This window comes from Cupressus sempervirens, chromosome 1 (genome assembly GCF_028749045.1).
Source record: "Cupressus sempervirens isolate cs-2001-9-10 chromosome 1, ASM2874904v1, whole genome shotgun sequence".
NCBI classification, from domain to species: Eukaryota; Viridiplantae; Streptophyta; class Pinopsida; order Cupressales; family Cupressaceae; genus Cupressus; species Cupressus sempervirens.
The window spans coordinates 811,284,158-811,307,854 of NC_143118.1; the positions used below are offsets into that span (position 1 = coordinate 811,284,158).

The 23,697-nt window shown below is 38.2% G+C and overlaps 1 protein-coding gene across 3 annotated transcripts in view; it reads left to right on the forward strand.

Moving 5' to 3' along the window:
- Nucleotides 1-23,697, forward strand: part of ARP8 (actin-related protein 8) — a 251,172-nt gene that overhangs the window by 91,597 nt on the left and 135,878 nt on the right. For all 3 annotated transcript variants that reach the window (XM_089790365.1, XM_089790359.1, XM_089790357.1), the window contains exons 6-7: nucleotides 13,446-13,543; nucleotides 15,274-15,355. In XM_089790365.1, coding sequence (XP_089646491.1) covers nucleotides 13,446-13,543; nucleotides 15,274-15,355 — 180 coding nt within the window. The remainder of the gene's footprint in view (nucleotides 1-13,445; nucleotides 13,544-15,273; nucleotides 15,356-23,697) is intronic.

Sequence of the window (23,697 nt, forward strand, 5' to 3'; positions counted from 1 at the left end):
AACAAACTCCTCCGTTGTTCTGGTTCAATCTCACCACTTAGTAGGACTCTTTCATTTACCAAGGTCTCTCCTCTTTCTGCATCCTCTGAATGTGATGATTGTGCATCCTCATCCATATGAGAAACCCTAGCTTGGGCCTCAGCTCTCCTATCTGTCCTTCCTTGTCGTATAGGGCATTCAAAGGCACGATGACCTTCTTCATTGCAATGGAAACAGGTACCACAGAAGCCTCCTCTTCCTTGACCACGTCCTCTACCTCTTCCTCTCTGATTTCCAAAGCCTTGAACATGGGAGCGGTTGAAACTCTCATTCCTCTGGTTCCTGCTAGTACCCACATCTTCATTTTTCTTTTGGGTTTCATTGCGGCTTCCAGATGATCTACCGCTTCCCCGTCCTCCTTGACTGCGCCCTCTTTGTCTTCCTTCAAACCTTTTATTCAGCTTCTCTTCAACTCGTAGGGCAAACTGGTATGCCTCTTCAACGTTGGTCATTCTTACCAGACTTAATTCCTCCTGGATGCTAGGTCGCAATCCACTGATATGACGAGCAACCTTCTCCTTATTTGCTTCTGCATGCCCCGCTCTAATCAAGAGTCGGTAAAATTCCTCTGTATATTCTTGGACTAATCTTCCTGCTTGCTTTAACCCATGCATCTTTTTAAACAAATCAAGCTCGTAGTCCACAGGAATGAACTGCTTCTTCAATTTGTCCACCATGCGATCCCATCTTGTGATCTTTTCCTTTCCTCTTCTGTTTCTTTCCAATTGAACCTCTTGCCACCAGATTTTGGCATGGCCTTTGCAAACTTAACCCTATCTAGGTCCTTGATATCCTCATACTCAAAGTATTCTTCCAGTTCATTGATCCAATCGATCAACTCATCTGGTTTCAGATTTCCTGAAAATACACCTACTTCAATTGTAGGTCTTTTCCCAAACTTAGTAATGGCCCTAATAAGCCTTTCCTCTGCATGATTCAGAACTTCCCTGTCAAATTCCCCTTCTGGTCCAATTTCATCTTCTTCGTTGTCATCTTCGCTTTCATCACCTACGGCCACAGTTGCTCCTCTACGGAGCTCCTCCTGCAATGCTTGTACCTGCCTTTGGGGGGCTCTAACCTCCTCAGGATTAATAGCTCTGGCCCTTCCGCCACGCTCTTTTTGTGGAGGCATCTTCTTAACTCAAACCCACAACCACACAGTCCTGGTGCAAACTACCTCACAGTCGGCGCTCTGTCTACACACTCAGGAAAACCAGCTTTGATACCACTTGATGGGGACACAACCCAAGAACAGAACAGACACAATAGAAAAGGGGAATTGTATTAACTAAAAAATAAGCTAGTACATTCAGTACAGAGAAAATAAACTTCAAAACATGCCCTAAGGGCTTACAATAGCATAAATGTGGCGATAATTTCTCCTTTCAGTACCTCCTCTCAAACTCCACTCCGAACTGCCTTTTACAATGCCAGGAATCTCCTTAAATAGACCCCGGAGGGTTAAGAACTAGGAATACATTCTAGAAAGTGCTAGTAGGCATCCACCGACCAAATAGAAGGTTCCAGAAGTTGCGTTAGAAGTCGGCGCAAATCTAGAAGAATCCAGAAACGGTAGTCGAACTTCCGGGAGGCATAACTTTTGAACCGTAGCTCCGATTGACGAACCGTTTACATTTTCGGAAAGCTCTCGAAGCGCTCTATAGGCCTATGGACTAGCTTTGCTCGTCCCCCATTTTTTGGCCCTTTTCGAGGTCATTTAATGCCCCTAACCTGACTTTGAAGCATTCTTAGGAGGTCTCCAAAACCCGAAAAACTGCAATAACTTTCAAACCGTGGGGCCTTTTGACCTGATTCTTTTTCTGGAATGCTCTAAATCACAATTACATTCATCCGGCCAATTCACACCTTCTAGTTTACCGAAATGATGGCCCAATTACATACTCCTATTTTTTCGGGATTTTCTAGCACACTGATAGTGGACCTGTGAGAGTTGGAACCTTTATTTGACCCAAATGGGTGTCCAAAAATGAAAACACATGAAACATAAACTAAGTCTAAGTACATTTTTGGGTGACACAGGATTGCCCTTATACCTCTGGATGCTCTTGCATCAGAATTGCTGCCCAGCGAGATGATAATAACAAAGATGAATGATGCCAAATTTTCAGCATAAAAATTACCTTCTAAATCATAGTAGCCACAGACTAGAAGGTGAATCAATTTGCTATACAACAACAACAAATTGATGCTTAAATCAAGAGGAATCATTACTAAAGATTTCTCGAACTTCAAACCCTCAAGAAACTTCACAAGTAATTAAAAGCTATAGACAAGAATGAATTCCCTTCTCACAAACCATTTCTTTTATAATAAATAAAGATGGCTTCCTGAAGTGACCTTTCACTTAAAAGCCCCCTTTTCTTTATACTTCGCCACATAATTGAATAATACAATTTATTAATTCCCTTTGGTTCCAAAAATGACCTTTTCAACCATATTATGATATTTTGACACACAAAAGTCATTGTTTATTGTGCCCACGATTTGAAACTTTTCAATCCGGTTCTAATGAGCTATGTCACTAAGGTGGCAAATGTGCAATACTAACAAAAATAAAAACCTCAACCTATTTAGTTGAATAATATTTATAATTCACCTGTCCCACGGAAATGATTGAAGAAGCATCAAAATCAAAATCTGATAACACATGAGTGATCTTGATGATGAAAGAACACGAGTGTTCCTGATGATGAAAGACGATGAATGAACCTGATAGGGCGACTTACTAAATGTTGAGACTCCCTCCAAGATTCTTTGAGCCCAAACCGGAAGTTAAAAATAAAAGCCAAGAGCATCACTCAACTCCTAACTCATCAGTGCTCATCAAAAGCAATTGTGGATTTACTATAAATAGTAAGTTCCTCAAAATGTTGCCAAAACCCACCATAGGCCATCAGAGAGCCTAATAACTCTGCAAAAAGGTCCCCTAAACACAAGTATCAACCTACAAGGACCCAATAATAGATTAAATCCATCAAATCTGCCATGACTCAAAACTAGGGACATTACAGTAATTCTACTAAATAACTCTTATTGAAAAGACAAAACATATATAATTTTGGGTGATGCAAGATTGCCCTTACACCCAAGATGCTCTTGCATCAGACACTCAGGGTAGTTTGAAAAGTGATCCCATCACATCTCAAGTGTTGAGAGGAAAATGAATGTGGTTAACCTCCTCCCTTGTTTGCCATGATGAATCTTCAAAAGGTCGTCTTTTCCATTTGACTTCATATTCTGCATGTCCTATTTCTTGTGTTTCTACCAATGTGACTATCTAAAATATCTTAAATCTCTTGTGTAGCTGAAATAGTTGCTGGAATACTCCACTATGCTTCTATAACCTCATCTTCAACACCTCTTTCATGATACTCTGTCAGATCTGAAATTTTAAATTCTGGTGAAATTTTCAGTTCACTTGACTATTCTACTTTGTAAACATTTCTTGAATCTTGCTTCTTTAATGTCTTGCATAGTTTGAACTTTTTCATCTTCAACTTATTATATGTTCCCACTGGAAATCTCATTTTTCAAATGAACCACGACTTCATCTTCAATGTCAAATTCCTTATGTCTCCTTTTCCCATTTTCCTAAGCCTTTTACTCTGTATTCTAGTTGGTGTGCTTCTGCACCTCGTCATGGATATTCTTCAGGTGTCCTTTAAAATCTTCAGCTTCAGCCCTATGTGTCTCCTCTTTATCCAACTTCCTTATTTAGAAGCATTTTTGGGACTACCTCCGTGCACTATTTGGAATGGTGTTTTACTAGTGCTCCTATTGACATAATTATTGTATGCAAATTTCACTCGTAGTAAAATAAAATCCCAGTACTTTGGTTTATCTCCAACTAAACATCACAACAAATTTCACAAACTCCTATTCACCACTTTTGTTTATCCATCAGTCTATGGATGATGTGATGAGTTGAACTATATCTGTCGTTAACATCTTCCATAATGTGTACCAAAACTACCCAACAAACTTGGTGCCTTGATTTGAAACTATGCTCTTTGGTAGACCATGTAGTCTTACCACTTCTATGAACAATAATTTTTCCATATAAACAATAGTAGTCTTCTTGCAAGGAATGAAATGTGCCATCTTTGAAAACATGTCAACTACTACAAAAGTTGAATAATGCCCTTGCTGAGTCCTTGGTAAATCAAGAACAAAATCCATACTGATGTCCTCACATGGATTCTTTGGTACAGGTAATAATTGATATAACCTTGTGTTCTGCTTTGCTCCTTTTGCCATTTGATATACTCTGCAAGTTCGTACAAATTTCTTGACATCTTGATGCAACTATGGCTAGTAATAATTCTCATTAATCAGAGCAATGGTTTTATCTGGACCAAAATGTCCCACCATCCCTCTGCTAATGCTTGACGATATTCTCCCTCATAGAACTCCTGAGAATGCACAACTGACTTCCTATGAATAGAATACCATCTTGAATGGTGAACTCTAACCACTTGGTTCTATCTTGAGTAATGGGTTTTGTACAGGCTTTCCAAGCTTCACCAAAATCATGATCCTCTTAGTACGGACTCATGAGTTCCATGAACTCAACAACCTCAATTTGCATCTTTGTTACCAAAAGTTGTCTCATGCCAAGAGCATTTGCAACCCTATTATATTCCCCACTCTTGTGTTTCAAAACAAATGTGTAACGTTGCGAAAACTTAACCCATTTCAAATGCCTACGATTTAACTTTCCTTGACTATTCAAATATTGCAAAGCTTGATGATTAGTGCATAAATCAAACTCCTTAGGAATAATATATGTTTCCACTCCTTTAATGCTTGAAATATAGCGTAAAACTCTTGATCATAAACAAAATATTTTCTCTTGGCATCATTTAGCTTCTCACTGAAGTATGCAACTAGTCTACCTTCTTGGCTCAAAATAGCTCCAATCGCATTACCACTAGCATTGCAGTCTACTTGAAACACCTTATTAAAATTTGGAAGTGCTAAAATATGTTGTTCAATAACTTTCTGTTTCAATAATTCAAAACTCTTGCTTGCTCCCCCTCTCATTGTTTCAGTCAAGGGTCCACAGACATTGCTAAAACTCTTGATAAACATTTTGTAAAAGCTAGCCAAACCTTGGAAATATCTTACTTTACTCACACTTCTTGGTCTAGGCCATTCGAAGGTAGCCTTCACCTTCTTTGGGTCTATTTTTATGGAAATTTCTTACCTTACTCACACTTCTTCGAGTAGGCCATTCAAGGATAGCTTCACCTTCTCTGGGTTCATTTTTAGACCTTCTGAAATTACAAATCCTAGGTATACTAACTCCTCACAAAACTACACTTCTTTAGATTAATCAACAATCTCTCTTCCCTTAGCCTCTCAAAGACCATATAGATATGCATTCTATGCTTTTCCAATGTCTTACTAAAGATCAAAATATCATCTAGGTAAACAATGGCGAATATACATTGAAACTCTTTCAATACCTCATTCATGAGTCACATGATTGTACTCGGTGCCTTGGTTAGCCCAAAAAACAGGACTAATCACTTATACAAGCCCTCCTTTGTTTTGAAGGCTATCTTCCATTCATCTCCTCTAATCCAGATTTGGTGATATCTACTCTTGAGATCTATCTTTGTGAAATACATTGATCTATTCAAACAATCCATAATATCATCCATTTTTGGCAAGGGGAATCTGTACTTATAGTAATTTTGTTGATGGCTCGAGAATTTGTACACATCCTCCATCCTCCATTCTTCTTTGGTGCTAATACTACTGGTACATTGACTTTGTGATGCAGGAACATCTTAGGTACTTTGGCAATCTTGCATCAACCAAAAAAGATTTCCTTTTATTGATCCTGTTTGTTGTTTGCCGTTGTTCTTTGAATTTTCTCTTTTCGTGTAGTTAACTCCTTAATGTGACCTATTGTGGATCCTGTACCTAAGCTCGTAGAACCTAATTCCATCATTTGCAGAAGTTATACTTCTCTTTGTTCAAGGAGTGCTTGTTTCTTGGAAGTTTGAGTAATGTGCATGTTTGGCTTCAGCGAGGTTTTGTTTGACATCAAGTGTTTTGGCACTCTAGGAATCCATAGTTACACTGCCCTGGGAGACTGGGGGACAAGTTTCCAAGACAGGGGGACAGAGGGGCCTTGATTTGGGGATGGCGGGGAGACGGTGGGGGGACGACGGCGGGGGACAGGGGGTGGCGGAGGGAGCAGGGGTGTATATACTATACATATGATACTTAAAATGCTAGTTATGAAAAGATGTACTACAATTATACAATATAAGATACAAAGATGTAAAAAACTCAAACATTGAACATTGCATTGAAGTTTTCAACTAGAACGTCATGATTCATGATCAAATAACAAACAAACAATGAACATTGAACATTGAACATCAGAAAATAATAAATATTATTCTATATATCAGTCTTTAGATCAATAGTAGTAGTATCTAGATTCTACTATCTAATAGTAATCAATGATCATATGAGTCATGACATAAAGATGATTACGATAAGTATCATGTGCCAAGAATCATGAAATCAAAATAAGTATATAATGCAAACAAAAACTACAAGTCTCCAAGAGTCCAAATCAAAATGCCAAATCAATGACCAATGATCATCCCTTAGAGGTTGGAAGTTGAAACTCATCGCAATTGGAACTATTAGTCTCTCCAAGATCAAGAGCCGAAAAGGGAACACCAACTAGCCCTGTGGCTGGATTAAAGCATCCTCCTCATCAATCTGCGATGGCTCCTCAGGCTCTACATCCCATTGTGATGCTGCGCTTTCCTTGTACACACTTGTCTTGCAGTCATCGATACGCAACACACTGTGTACAGCCACTAGCTTCTCTGCTCTTTGAGAGGCAAGTCTATTCCTCTTAAGAGAGTGGATGAAGCTATATGTAGATCAATTCCTCTCAGAAGCTGAGGAACTAGAAACCTGAGATGAAAAATAATTGGCCAATGTAAGACTCGGGAATTAGAAGTTGAACAATGATCATTGAACAATGAACAATGAAAAGTTAAAAGTTGAGGAACTAAGTACCTGGGACTGCAAACGAATAGCTAGTGTGGTGGTTGTAGATTTCGCTCTATAAGCTGACCACCACAAAATGGGATCCTCTTGTGCCATAGTCTTGATATCCGCCTTTGCCGCTTAATTTTAACCCCTAAGAGTAGCAAATTTGCTCAACTCAATGTGAACCTTAGCTGCTGTCTCAAGGTCATACATCCTATCTATGCACTTGAAGAACCCTTCCTTCACCTGAAAAAATTTAAAAAGTACAAATTATTAGCAAATAGAAGAATCAAGATGCTAGTAATGTAAATAATTTTAATTTATAAAATGATAAGAATCTAAGTCTTAAAGTGTTATATAATATAAATCACCTCATCATCGTGAAGTGGTGTAACTCTACCAGGCCTAGTCATGTACCACCTCAGATTCAATGCATATGCAGCCATGTGTAAGGGTGTGTTAAGTTTGTCCAATCTATCTTGAATAATAGGCCGAATGTGATCATTGTAGAAGGCTAATGTGGGGTCCTTCTCTTGCACAATTGCCCTCATTTGCCCAAGCATAGAATCAATGCACTCATACAACTCTCCAAGTGTGGCCGCATCCCCATCTCCATACCTGATCACCTCGAAGACTGGCCTAATAATAGAGACAATGTATTTTGCATTGCTCCAAAATACATCACCCTTAACTATATCCTTCACCCTCATCCCCTGCTTTGACCTGGAACCATCCCACCTATTCCATTCATTCATCATAACCATTAGTTGCAGTGGCTCCTGCAACTCAAGCATTCTCTCCAAGAGAATGAAATAGGATGCATATCGTGTCTCAACTGGCTTTAGGAACTCCTTGGCGAAGCTCCTAAATAGTGCATTTGAGGTGTGGTGGTTGTAGATATACATCTGCACATCTCTACCATTACTCACCACTCCTTTTGTCCAACTAATCTTCCCCATGTCCTTTAGAGCATTGTTCATAGCATGCACAGAACAAGGAGTTCACCAAATATGCTGATATGTGGCCTCAATAGGCCTCCTTGCAGCTCTGCACACATGAGCTACATCTGTCACTACTTGGACCACATTTTGTGGCCCAATCTCCTTAATGGCTTCCTGAAGAATCTGAAATTTAAAATCAGCATCTTTTTGATGCCCTGAACAATCAACCGCCCTAAGAAAGAATGGGCTCTTTGTACATGTGACTATGACATTGATGAGTGGATGGTGTCTAATGTCTGTCCACCCATTCATGACAACGCTGCACCCTGATTCCTCCCAAACAACCTTCATGGTCTCCATGGACTCACTAATCTTGGCATACTCATCATCCAAGATTTTAGTCCTCAATTTGTGCTCATCTAGTGGCACATATGATGGTAATCCCGCCTTCGCTTCTTTCTGAAATGCCTCCTTAAAATAAGGAGATCGAGCAATGTGAAGTGGAATGCCATTGGCAAATAACATTCTCCCAATGCATGCATCTAACTTCCTTCTCATCTGGGCTGCAAACAATTCAGCTATAGGGTTTTTGTGACTAGACTGTGCCCTACGTTTCCCCTTGCTTGTCTTAGCTACTGCTACACCTATAGAGCTATAAATAGAGGAAGGTGCGGAGGCTGCCCCTAGCAATGAAGTAGATGAAGCTCTATGCTGTGGTCTAGAAGAAGACATGCGTCGATGCTGTTGCTCCTATATTTGTTGCTCATGCACCTCCTGTATAGTTTGAATCTATTGCCTACCAGCCAAGGTAGTAGGCACTGGAAGGCCAAAATCCTCTGGAACTCCCCAAAGCTAGGCACTAGAAGGCCCAAGTCCTCTGGAACTCCCCAAAGCTTGTTGAATTCAATTCTAATCTTCGAGTTTTTGGATTCAGCCAAAAACTTACATGGTAAGACACCTTTACCTGTACAAAATAGGAAGTGTGCATTCACTCTAGTGATGCTACCATACCAGTCTTCACCACAAATATTGCATCTCCATTTTCTTGTTCCACATGTTCCTAATTCGCTTGTTATTCTAGTGGCAAATTGTTTTAAAGGAGATTTTGAATCAAACTTACCCGTAGTCCACTCTGCCAAAGCTGGGGAGGGGCAATCAATAGATGGAGTACCAGATAGTATAAAATTAGTACCCATGGACGTGGAACTAGTTTGGGCCCCTTGCTGATTTGGCCCAACGGAAACCCCAATGTCACTCTCATGGTCACCCCTCTCAATGGTGTCATCATCATCCTCAGCGCCAACCTCAGGCTTAGGTTCATATTCTGATTCACTGCCACTATTTGAATGAAATTCCATCTCATCATCACTATGCGTATCAATGAAGGAGCTCATTGTGACACTGCATTTCACAAAATGAAAAAAACAAAAGTTAATAAAGCTAAATAAAAAAACTGTAAAACTAAAACATCAAGAATCTTAATCTATTATAATTTATTTAAATTTATAAATGATAATCATGACTATAACAAAATGAAACAAGTTACAACCAAAGAACAAAAAATCGGGATAGACAAGGCTTATTGTTTATTAATAATTTAATATTAAAAAAAAAATTAACTTTTTTTGTTATTTCTTACGTACTGAAATCAACTCAGAATAGCCCAAATCCTATGGAACCATTGGAGGTCAATTTTTCTTTTTTCTTTTTTTTCCTTATAACTACAATTGAAAGAGAATAGAAGTTGTCGGTTTAAACAAACAAAAATAGACATTTCAAAGAGTCCAGAGATAATAGAAGTTGTTTAAACAAACGAAAACATTCATAAACATGCATTTCAAAATCATAAAAATAAGTTACAAACCCTACCTTTTGCTTGAAAAGCTCCTTCAACAAGATTCGGTAAACTCGGAACCACCCTCTTTTTCTTGTTGCTCCTAGGCTCTCCTTTTTCACTTGCCAACACTTTCTTCACTTTTGCACAAACCCTTATCTCAACTCTTCACTCTTCTTCTTGCTGTTGCAAACAATGAGATATGCAAATGTGAATTAAAATGAAGAATAGAAGGGTTTTAAACAAAGGAGGAGGAATGGATCGGCCCCACAATCCAATACCATAAAATTAGAAACATTAAAACATTAAAAGAATGAGTTCATCTTTTTAATTTTATAAGTGCCTCTTTTGCTTGCCACGGGAGACGTCCAGGCGGCTCCCCACAATGAAGGAGATTCCTTGGTGTCCCCTCGCACCCCCCACACATGGAGATGTCTCCCCGTCTCGGAGACGTCTCGCCATCTCCGACAATGGTGGCGCTCTGAGTGTCGCCGCCTGAAATGCCGAGACGCCGTCCCCCTTGTCTCGGGGATGTCCTCGTCTCCGAGATGGCCCGGATTTTGCAGGGGGATGCGTCCCCGTGTTACATTGTGCGAATCTCTTCTTAGATCACATGTGGACCTATCTTTGTCTTCGTAGAAATTAATTTGCTATATTTTAAGGTTGGTGATTTCTCCTTTAGGGCGAGACCTATATTTTTGTAATACTCTTCTTGACAGGCTGACTTGTGATCTCAGTGGCTATATAGTTGAAGATCTAGGACTAGGGAAAACATAATGAAGCTGGATAGAAGGAAAACTACTAAGTTTTGCATATGTAAGCTTGAGCTCTGAAGCTCACAGATTGTATTTTGGATGTATATTGCTATAACTAGGTAGGCCTTATGCGTGGCATGTTGAATGAAGATTGTCTCATCATATTTGCATTGATATCTCTATAACTTCATGTGGTTTCTCCTATATTGGTTGGCTTCCATGTGTAACTCTAGCAAGGGTAGCTTGGGAGTGGATTTTGTCTCCTCCCGTCTTATGCTAGGTGGTATCAGTGCGAAGGTTTCTTTGTTTGCGAAGTTTTGGGATCGTCGAGAACCTTGATTGGATTGGTTGTAGGGTGGTAGACTTGGTTTCTGACCTATAACTTGCAGAGGGTTACGATTATTGCAGGAACTATTGTCAAAATGGCTCGAGGTTAAGAAAATGCTGACAATGCTATTATGGACATGTTGAGACAGATCGTAGCTAGACTTGAAGCTGTTGAAACAACCTAGAGAAGAGGAGTACATCTCGAACATGTTAGTGATGAAGAAGAAGCAACAACACCTAATCTTGAACCTAAAGAAGAACAAGATGAGGAAAGGCTCTTTAAGGCTTTGGCAAGAGCAAATTCAAGACCTACTTTTGAACTTTCTACTTAAGAGTGGGAAACTTGACAATGATGCTGTGTTGGATTGAATATCTGAGATTGAGATGTATTTTGATTATGGAAGTATTCTTGATGATAATAAGGTGAGGATAGCAGCTACAAAATTGAAAGGACATGCATCTCGTTGGTGGGAATACCTGCAAATTGATAGACAAAGAAGAGGAAAAGAAATGATCAAGATTTGGGTAAAGATGGTTGGTAAGTTAAAAAAGTTATTGCTTCTTGCTGATGATTCAAGTTAATTTGTTGAGAAGAATCCAAAATTCTAGACAGAAAGATATGATTGTGAAAGATTTTATCGAGGAATTCTATAAGTTGGACATTCGATCCGGACCCGTTGATGATGAAGTTGAGAAAGTTGCTCAATACTTGAATGGTTTAAGGGCTTCTATAAAAGATGAACTCAGTTTTGTAAAGATGGAAAATTATTGAGGAGGCACATTTGTATGCCTTAAAGGCTGAAGGAAAGTTAGCAAAGAAACAAGAGCCTAGAAAAAGGACAAGAGGTGGAAGATTTCAGCAAAGTAGAGGAAGATCTTATGGGGAAAGTAGCAGATCTGATAGCACATATAATGAAAAAGGCAAATCTGAATGGAAAGAAGATAGTGGAAGCAGAGGAAGAGGTAATAACTCTAGTGGTAATCATACTGGTTACTCTAGGAATAACAATAATGGAAACAGGGAAGATAGATCTTGGTTTAAAGGTACTTGTTTTAAGTGTGGTGACGAAGGACATAGAGCTTTTGAATGTAACTTTTGTGGTAAGAAGATGGGAAGTAGTAGCAGAAATGCTTTAATTCTGGAAGAAGCTATTGATGCACCTAATGGACCAGAGAAATGAGAGAACCTGAGGATGAGAAGAACTTTGTGGAATGAATAATTGGACGAACCTGATGATGGAATGAACTTTGTGGTATGTAGAATCTGTTTTTTGCTCAGGAAAGCTTGCTGGTAGTCAACACCTTCAATACTGGTGCAAGGCAGGTTTGCTCGATATATAACAGCAACTTCTTTTGATCTCAAAACCTACTCCAAACATCTGTTCGCTATGCTAAATGACTAGGCACCACCTCCTCAGGCAATATTCATCCAGAAAACCCAATTGTTAGCCTTCATAACCGTCACACCGTACCCTAGATATGCTAGACCAGCCAAGAATGAAGTGATTTAATCTAGAAAAATCAAACCTGCAGCAATGTGATCCAAAACCTTTTCCAACTTGGTTGCCCATGCAGAGTAAAAAACCCCAGGAAGGATTTTCTACTGTGTACACAATAACAACACTTTCTCTTCAAAACAAGGGGGTTGACCTTTTCTTAATCTAAAAATCAGCCCATACAAATGCCATGAAGTCTTGTGCCAAAACCGCCAGAACATCTCTGCATTCAAATTAAAAAACAAACCCCAAATTCACGATTAAAAGCACTATGTAAGTCCTCAGTTTTTGAAACTTTCAATTCTGAAACTCCATGGAGAACAGTGTGTTACCTGTATGAAAATCCCTCTTATAGGCTCTATAAGCCAAAGTGTGGCTTCTCAGCTTAGACTAGAATTTGTGGTTATAGAGGTTAGTCACAATCTCAAGGGTGCCTTTGATTGTTTATTTTATGTATCTATTCTTCTTAATGTGGAAAGAATATTGGGTTTCCTGAAAACTCAATCTACATTGCAGAAAATTAAAATACTGGAACATGTGAAAGGCTGGTAGCTTTGTTGGCTGAGCACCCTGAGACACACGTGGGATATTCTAGATTCAAGTCATCATTAGTCTGCATTTTCCATCATATATCAGATCCAGGCTAGGTGATCTCAAGCTGAGTTGATTTTAGGTTGAGGGAGCAAGACGGAGTGATCAGATTGGTACAGAGAGGCAAGTTGTTGTAGCAAGGTCATATCCACTCTAGAGAAAATATTTTTACATATCAACAGCCAACAATTTAGTCAGCTCATCCGTCCTTTCATTGCTTAACCTGTGTTTGATAATGTATTACATGTTTCCTTGTTTGTCAAAAATGACATAATGCAGAGGTTTATAGATGTTAGATTACAGTGATAATACGTTTCATTGTTAATTTACAGTACTGCAACTTTATGCATCCAACTTTGTTTACATTATAAATAAATGTTTATTTTGAACATCTTATTGAAATGTGATTGTTCAGATACAGAGTCTGACAAAGCTGCTAGGCATCAATTAAGAGAAGCCATATATCAAGTGTTGTTTGATATGAATGTACCTGCTATATGTGCAATTGATCAGGTATCTCAATGATTTTTTGTGCATTAAAAGATCTTCTAAGTTAATTTAGTTATACAATAACTTGTACAATGTGATGAGCCCAGCTGGCTCAACCTTATCCACTCTTGTTATTATCTGAATTTTGATTATTTTTTGCAGGGTTTGTGTATTTTGGCTCTTTGAGAATAAATAAATAAATATTTACTATTAAGCGACAATATAAAAATGAATTTAACCCCTGCAAAATATTGGCAGGAATTTATCTTTTATTCAATCAATTGATGATAGCATGGCAACATTTGCAATTATTGAAAGTTAAGAAATGAAATTTTGCATTAACCATGAACATGGATGTAAACGCAGCTCATAAAAATTCAAAAACACTAATTTGCTTCAGATTATTGCACCTTACTGAAATATACTTGGATGTCAATCCTGATGATAAAGGAACCCCAAGTAGACATGCGTTGGGTCTTATAAGCTGGATGTCTAAACTGTATGAGTCATGTGGGCTGTGATGTTGGGACGGCTACTTCAAATTCACCACAAATTCCATTTGAAGCTGCATTTCTTTATTTGCTGGGCACCTATGGAGAATTCTGGAATTAAAAGCCCTTCAAACTGTTTCAAACCCTATGCCGATTCTTCACCTGTAAGCTTTGAATGGGATCTTAGAATGAAGCCCACATTATAGCAACTTTCAATGTTTACTTGAACATCTGAAATGCTAAATCCTCAAAGAAACCCACATCACTCCAAATTGCAGAAACCCTTGGAACTCGCACCAATTCCCAAGATGATCTTAATGCCAAACAATGTCAAAAGTATTCATTAATAATGAAGTCGGCTTTTCTTTTTGTCTTATATATGTTTCATATGCTAAACACTTGCTTTTGCGTTTTAAATCATTAAATGCTATTTTCTTTTCATATGCTCACATTGAGTTAGGAAAATATTAAATAGGTCCTCTCATTATCATATTCATTTAATACACTTTTTTTTTGATAAGCAAGAGGCTGAAGTCATAGATTATATCACTTGAAGAAAGTTTACAACCCGACTTGAGGGGTACTAAAAGGACATTTAATACACTTTTAAAATCAATTGGCTCCATTTATTAAACAACTTTATCATTAATAAAGCGACTTTATTAATGATAAATAATATTTATAAGTTCAAATTGAATCATTTGCTAAGTTGTAATGTCCAAGAGTTCGCTTCAATGGTACTCTATTTTGGTCAAAACTTATCAGATGGTAAAATATTATGTAATCCAAAATGTAAAAGTTTACTTGTTGGAGTTAGATCAAACACTACTTCTAGTCTGAATGAATTGACAAGTAGTTTTTGAAGATGGATAAACTCTAGTAGGCAATTTTACACATAATGGTCAGGTCATTGCTTAATGATCTAGGGTCAGAGTGTTGAACAAATAGTTTGTTCATATCTTATGATAAGTTAGCAGATATTCTATTATGGTATGTCTTTGAACATTCTAACGGTCTGAACTTTGTTGGAGTGGAACATATTCGACAATGTCATGAAGCCTTAAAGGTTTTGTACAATACCTTGCTGATGCAAACATTGTTTTTGTTGCATTTTTTCCCTCTTCCCTTTAATGTTTAGAGTCCCCTTCAAGCAGTTTATTTAGATTCAAACTCAAACTTGAAAAACCATAGATATTTAATCATAATTTGTTTTGGTTGTGCACAGCATCTTTATTTATATGTCCTAATTTTTAACTCTTGCAGGCAGTTTTAGCTCTATATGCTGCACAACAAATTTCTGGAATAGTTGTCCACATCGGTTTCCAAATCACTTCTATAGTTCCCAGTCAGTTACATTTCTTTCCTAAATTTTATGATACATGCTTGTGAATGTTCCATTTTTTCATTTAGAACAAATTCTTGTATTCAGTTTATGTTTCTAATACAAGTGAAACTCTGTAATGTCCCTTATAACTATTGCTATTTTCTTATTTTTCGAAAGTTTTCTGAAATAAATACAATTGGAATGCCAACTTAACTTGCAATATAAATGCTGATTGAAAAGTAGTAAGAATTTTAATGTGAAAACATGATTACAATGTTAACATTCGAGTGAGAAGTAAGTTTCAGAATTATAATTTTTTCAAAATAACCTTAAATGTGATCAGATGATGAGATACATACAATATGGCTGCTGGCAGGGCCTTCTGTTTTTCTAACACTTTGAATGTCAGGAATAGCACTATAAATGTCTGATATAACCCTAGAAAAATCGTACACCAGATTATGACTGGTGTAACCCTTCACAGTGCTGGTACAGCACGCTAGATGACTGTGGAAAGGTTGTAAATGAATGCTGGTGGCTGTAAATGAAGTTTTGCACTAGCCTCCAAATGTAATATTATACAAATTCATGACTGAAAAAATATTATAATAAGGTATTCCGGCAGTCATTTTTTCAACAAGATTATTACTTGATGTTAGTTTTTGGTTTTTCGTGAATGTGCATTTAGATCCCTTCAGAATAACACATCGACAACATATGAAACTATCTGATTATGGCAGCCATAGGCTTCTGTAATAAAATAGAGCTATAAAACTACAATGGATAACTTTAAGTAGAAATAAGAGTCCTCTACTCTTTGAAATCAGTAAGACATCAATTAAATAATATATAATGTGGAATACCTAATCTCTTCCATCCTTTACACTGTACCCTGAAACAGAAGAGAGAGGGAGAGCACATCAACAGAACATTTTCCATCCTGTCACAGAGCCACAGGCTTCCGCATGCTACATTAAAGAGGAGTGTGGCCCATCATGAGGAGATTGCCAATCTGTGGCAATGCTCAGTGAGGAGAGTGAATCAAAGGCAAAAGTGAATGACGTATGGCATATATAAAGAAGCTAGGTGCCCTACTTATATACCTTTCAAAGTTGGGTATCAATAATAATTTTCTTCAAAAGTATTAAAAGATATGGTTTTTATAATTATCTGTTTGAAACACTTTAATTAAATAAAATAGTATTACAGTAAGTTCCCCTATTAAATATTACCTTACCAAGCCCAAGTTGAAATAATCTTAAAAATTATTTCCCTTCCTTTTCCCTCCAGCTTGCAAGAAATGGGGACAGGGTAAAGGTTTTCTCCTTGGCACTATTTTCAGAAAGAAGACATGAACGACCACTCAGAACTGCTTTCCCCCAAGCAATTGTGGATTAGAATGATCAAACAACACATTGCCCACTGTATGGATCTGTTAGAAGAATTTGTCATTGATGTTAAAAAACAGATGTAAGTTTGCTAATAAGATGCAGCAGTTGGATGAAACTTGGAGACATTATGTGAAACCCCAGCACATATCTTCCTTGCATCAAAGAAAAAATGGGGAATATGATTTGCAGACATCACATGTATACTTGATGACCATTGTTTTATCTTTTGATTCTTTTGTGCATAGATGATCATGAAATGCTTGCTGACTACCAAAAAACTTGCAAGTTTTTCAGGCTTTTGAGTATTTACGCCATTAAATCTCTACAAAAACTCAGAATTTTTGGAAAAAAACTCTACAGCAGAAGAATATGATGCCTTGAATGTAAAAAAGCTCATTCTAATATCATTTTGACTTATTTCTATTTCACTAGTGAATAAATACCCTCCCAACCTTTGACGAGGTCATTTGTAGCGATTTTTGACCACGGAGTGATAATTTGTAGTTCATCTGATTGTAAGTGCAATTGGAGCTTATTCCAAGCCATCCACATGTAAGGAAAGGAATAAGCTAGCTAAGAAATGCCTCAATGACCTTGTTTATTTGTAATATAATATTTGGTTGTGCATAAGGAAGGTAGAGGAGATATTGGGTTGTCCAAATGATCTGGACAATATGGGGCCTTGTAGTGAATTCGGTTGTGCATAAGGAAGGTAGAGAAGACATCAGGTCGTCCAGATGATCTAGGCAATATAGGTCCTTGTAGTGATTGGACAGTGCAGGAGCAACCTTCATTGCTTGCCAAGGATGATATCTATGATTTGGAGAGGCAGGCTATGTAGGAGTAGGGAGGCGGATTTTGATTCACATTGGATTGAGGATGATGAGGAGTCACTGCCACTGTCAAGATCTGCATTCAAGATGGAGGTCAAGGCACAACTTGTCATCCCAAGTGGGGAGGTGCAACCACAATAAACTCCTAGGACTAGATCCTCTATTTCTTCTTCTCCCTTAGTTTTTACTAGATTTAGGATAAGGAAAATGTAAAATGTTTTGATGTTGTATTTACTTTCAGTTTTACAAACACACTTTACTATTTTAATTTTGCTTCAGACAATCAGGTTACCAGACATACTTTCACATGGGGATGCCATTTTGTACCCAATTTGCTTTAAATCAATTAAATATATGTAGACAGCTTATTTCTTTTATGTACACATTAGATGCATCCCCTCATTGAATTTTGAAACAAATGCATTTCTAATTAAATTCAAGCAAAATTTTAAGGTGTCAAGTTTTTCGTCTCAGCTTTTGGCGAGTTTTGCAGCTGTGCTTTCTTACATTAACAGTACCCAAATGTTCATATTATTCGTATAACCAACTTTCAGTGATTGTTCTGAAGTTGTTCTCTCCCATGAAAATGAATGGTTCTAATGTTGGGTGTCAGAAGAAGGAATTTTCTGATATTGAGACAAGGAATGCAACTCACTCTTAAGATGATCCTCTCTGATATGATGTACCCCAATATCCGTAATTTGTAAACTCTGGCAATACCAAGGGCTGCAACAAGTATATTTACACTGTATTTTTGTTGGATGTCTTGGTTCCTCCTCTGTATGAAGAATTGAGAATACTTCTCATGGTTTTTGAATTCAAAATACCAATGGATCGTTCAATGATGTTACAAGTTTCACCTTCTAAAAAGTTGCACAATTCAGATTTTGTACGGGTCTGAAAAAGTTATAACAGCCATAAACCACATGATATCTCACCCGAATAAGTTGTACAATGGCTGAAATGATTGATCCCTTTAGCTGAAATTTTAGCAATATCATCCAGTGATGAAACTTTATAAGAATTAGAAAATTTGTAGCTATTCTTGATTTATAACAATAGTTCCAGGCATGATATTTTCAACACACGTGACATGACATTGGTACAATAGTTGCAAACTAGAAACTAATAGAAAATTGCTAGTAGTGTAGATTTTGAGAATAAAACGGATCAAAAATACACGATTTGCGCTCACAAACTGAAAATGAATCCTTTTTGTGACTGGAAACACCTGTAACAACATTTATATGAGTGCAAATGACGTGATGTGATGGCTAATAGTGGTGGTGACAACAACATCTAGGCAAAAAAATAGACTTCTGGCTGTCTTGAGTGTCTTCTCTCTTTAATTTGATTGCAGGATACCATCATCACTTGCTTCCTTCATATCTTGTTGATCTTTTGCACAAAACTAGAACTTGAGGTTACTCCATCATGCTCACATTGTGCTACTCTAATATTTATGGGAGATTTGTCTTGAGGTTTTCTCATAGTGCTCCTTGTCGTGAGGTTTTCACACCATCATCTCATTGTAAATGGGGAACCCCTTTTTTCTCTTTGGGCAGTGAAGGGTAGTTGTGCCAGGCAGTCTTACTTCAGTGAGAATTTTTGAAGTCTCCAAGTTGAAGAGGTAAGTTTGAGCAACTTTGGATTGCCAGGGACTCAAGTCAGTCAAGGATGTGGGTGAAAGCAAGGTTGAGGATGTGGAATTGAAGTCAAGAGGTTTGTGATGAAATGAATTAGCTAAAGTGTAAAAAGATGAAGTGAAGATGCAAAGCAAGAAGAGATGTAAGTTTTAACTCAAAAAATAACACTGATGGAAGCATGTTGACTGTAGAAATTTGGCCAAGTCTTTTTTTTTTTGAATCTCCCAAAATATAGGACCTCCATTATAATTCTATGAATCTGAAACCACTCTCAAACACTCCGACAATATATACATTAAATATGGCTTATAGTATAAAAATATGTGACTTATATTTTATGTATTTCACCTTGCCACATGGCCCCTTTAATTCTGATTTGCATTTAAGGCAAGTAAGGTGTGGATATGGAGGTTTTGGATTCCGCCACTCTCATGCCCATCAATGGACATCAGACTTCAAATTTCTGCCCATTAGTATTGAGCAAGTTTTGATTTTGTTTTGACTCTTTGTGGTGAAATATGATGGTTTCAAGGTGGAGATCAAGTTTTTCTTCCCAAAATAGGCTTGGTTTGAGTAATCAAAGGATCGACTTGTCAATGAAATCACCTTAATCGGACCTGTACTCAAGAAGAAAACACCATGTCTAACATTCCAAAATGAGGATTCAAGTCATAGAAATTAAAAAGGGAATGAAGAAAAAAAGTTAACAAATCCATGTTGAAAACGTTTGTGGACATGAAAGTGGTGGATTCCACCACTCGCTCGTCTACAAGTGAACGAAGACCCTCATTTTTCCACCATCATTTTGGCACAAGATCTTCATTGCTTGGGCTTTATGGCAGTTAGAAACAAACATTTCAAGATAAAAACCAGTATTATTTCCGCCTAAATGAAGTCTGATTTGGGTATGGAGGCATAAGATCAGATCAGTGAGAATGAAAATCCATGAACGAGACTTGAACATTGAAGAGAAAATCATTGCATTAGGGGGACGTTGAGATGATTTTGAGGCTAACAAGAAAAGTCAAAATGCAAGAGGTTTTGAGGTAGATAAGATAACATTATTAATGTCCAACATAAGACCATAAAGGGTCTAGTGGACTGAGAGTTTATAACCAAATAATTGACAACAGCAGGAACACCAAACAATGTTTGTGAAAAGCGAACAACAAGAAGAACGGAAGAAGAGAGAGGACAAGAGAAAGACTAGGAGTCCTTCCTAGGCAAAAAGAAATCAGTCACAAAAGGATAAGACTGCAAGTGAACGGGAGCCCTGAACTGTCTCTGAGAACTCATAGAGGAGTATCGCTGACTCAAGAAACCACTCCGAGGTCTACCGATTTGGAATGACCACTGATAGAACTAGCCGGTCTTTTCACACCTCGTAAAGGAGATAAAGGTGCAAAAAAAGTAATAATAGGCTGATCCGAGCTATGCCGATGAGGAAGTAGTGACTGAAGAGTACTATCATGGAGCAGAGTGGCCTCTTGAAGATAGAGCGCTAGAAACCACTGATCATAATAACAGAAGAAAGTTGTAAGAGAAAAGCAGTCTTGGAATAAGCAATAAAATCTCCCTGTGATCTCATAAAAGATAGGGCATTGGAAAATAAAATGAATCTTTGTCTCGACCTCAACCAAAGTACACAGCTTACAAATCCATTTAACTCTGTGGATGTGATGGTTAGGCTGGACACGAAGACGGTGAGAACCAACTCTAAAAGACCCCAAAGAGATACGAAGAGCATGACTCCACCTTTGAGAAAGGTAACTAGGATGGACAATAATCCCATCACTGATCTCCAGAAAGTGCTCCACATAAAAGGCCATCCTTGGACGTACGCCACCATGAGGATTAGTCCTGGTAGTAATAATATACTGTCTGTAAATGACAAGTCTCACATGCTCATTTAACTTCTGTCTAGAAGGGAGAAGATGACCAGGGGCATTTAGAGAGAACTGATAAGGAGGGAGATGATCAATGTCAATCTCAATCGAGCTCAACAGAGAAGAGGCCTGTGCATACCAGCAATGAGCAGGAGAGCTAGTATCAGAATGTGGAATGTCAACAGAAGAACAATATGCCAGGTAGGAATATCTGTCACGCCCACCAACCGAATCTGCAAAACCATGCAAACGATGAAGGAACCAAATCAAATCAAATATAGCCACAAGATTAAAGGGATGAGCACCAAACTCAACAAGAATGATACTGTGAGGAGTAAATCTGTGACATTGAATGATGCGTCATAGAAGCAATGTCTGAACCCACTCAATCAAGGCCTCATTAGAACTAAGGAGTGAAGGCCCTCAGACCACTGAGCCATAGAGAACAGTCAGTCAAACAAGGGAGTCCAAGAGGGATAACTTGGATTAGGTATCCTGGAAATGGTGTCTAAAACACTGCTTCTCAAGCATAGCAAGAGAACCCATACCATTACTAACTCTGGATTGAATTGCTGGTCTCATATTGAAGCGAGGACCAGAAAAATTAATTCCCAAATACATATATAAGGAAGTGATCTCAATCTCCTACCCTAAAAAAAGAAATGAAGATGAGAAGTCTTTAAGCAATTAAAGATCATAACCCAAGTCTTACCTAGGTTAACCACTAGCTATCTCTGAACACAAAAGGAAGCCAAACCATCTTGAAGCCTCTGCAAATTCTCTGGAGAAGAAGCAAGAAGAACCACATCATCCGCGAAAAAAATAATAGAGATTAAGACCTGATGCATGAAGCAATTGTCTGTTGGAAGTGAAGACTTCGAAGGAAGTCTTCAAGCTCATCAATATACAAACCAAACAGAGTGGGAGATAGAGGGCAACCTCGCTTAACCCCAATGGTGCTATGGATCAGGATTGAGAAACCATCAGGAGTTTTGGATCTACCCACAACAGTTTCATATAATCTCATGATAGTCGTAAGTAATGTATCAGAATTCCCAATCTCTTGAACCCTCTAAAATAAAGCCATCCTAGGAAAAAAATCAAAAGCTTTGCGAAAATCAACAAAGCAACAATAAACTTTCTCCGATCTGTGTCTAATAGCATGTAAAGTGAAAATGTGATCCATAGTCTAGTAATCAGCTCGGGAACTAGCCTGCCCTTTAGCTCTACACCCTTTCCTATCAAGCTCACTAGATAACATAGCATTGAGTGCTATAGCATATAGTTTGGGAAATGTGTGTTTGATCATGATAGTCCTATAGTTCCTAGGATCAGATGTTGAACTAATCTTATGGATTGGATAAATAAGATGCCTTGACCAAGAAATTGGAAACCCAGTACAAACCACCTTATTAAATAGTATAGATAGATAGGGGCCCATAATGGAGGCACAAAAATTGAAGAGTTCAGCCTAGAACCCCTCATCATCTGCCGCTCTACTGCATCTCATGGATCTGATGGCCTCACAAATATAAGAGGGGGTGAACAAGTGACAGAAAGGAGGTGGAATGGGATGAATAGGAGGCTAGTTGGGAATGTCATAAAGAGTCAAGGTGTGAGTGGTAAGGGAGCGAAAGTCAAGGATGGAAGATGGAGGGGTACGATGAGGGAAAAGTGTTCGCCAAAAAAGTTGGGGATTGCAGATCGACATAGAGCAAAGGGATTTACACTAGTAAGCGATGAAAGTTCATTTCTTGTAGCAAAGAAGACGAAGGTAGGATAATCGGAGATGAGCATAATCAGGGGAGTGAGCCTCGAAAGCAGAATGTTCTAAGTGATGAAAAGCTTTACAATCCACATCAAACCATTGGTTCATAGGGCATGTATTACAACATTTGCTATGGGGGGAAACTGAAGGGCGGTGAGGGATAGAAAGAATGGCGGACTCCCAAATGGCCATTACAAGTAAGTCAAATATAGAGGAGGCCTCACAAGAGTCAACAAAACTTACAGGATTAAGGAATCTCGAAAGATGGAAGGGAAAGAGCTCGCTATTGCCGTCAAGAAAACGGAAGCGAGCAGGGGAATGGGAAGAAAAAGGGACGAGAAGAGGTAAATGAAGATGAGGCGATGAATGCGAAGAAAGACGCAAATGAATACGAAGGAGTGCATGATCCGCAAGAGGAAGGTGAAAGATGATAAAGTTGTGGATGAAGGGGTTGGAAGAGGGAGAGGCGAGGGCATAATCAACCACACTAGCACCACCATAATGAAGCCAACAAGTAAAGAGCTCAGAACCAGGAAAGCGGGAAAGACCGTTCAAGATCACAATACCAGAGGACTCACATAGCTGTAAAAGATGATGAGCATAACAAGAAATCGGTCCAAGAACATCCTTAGAAGTACACTGAAGTCCCATAGTAGTCTGATCAATCTCAGTGGAGTAGATGGAATCAGAGTATCAGTCAAAAAGTGGAGTTTGGAGTTCCCTAATCCTCGCATTGAAATCAACGAGAATGATGATATCACCCAAAGCAACAAATTGAGACACTCTCGCAATGGTTAACATAAGTGTCTTCGTTGTCGATACCATGAATAGCATAGTGG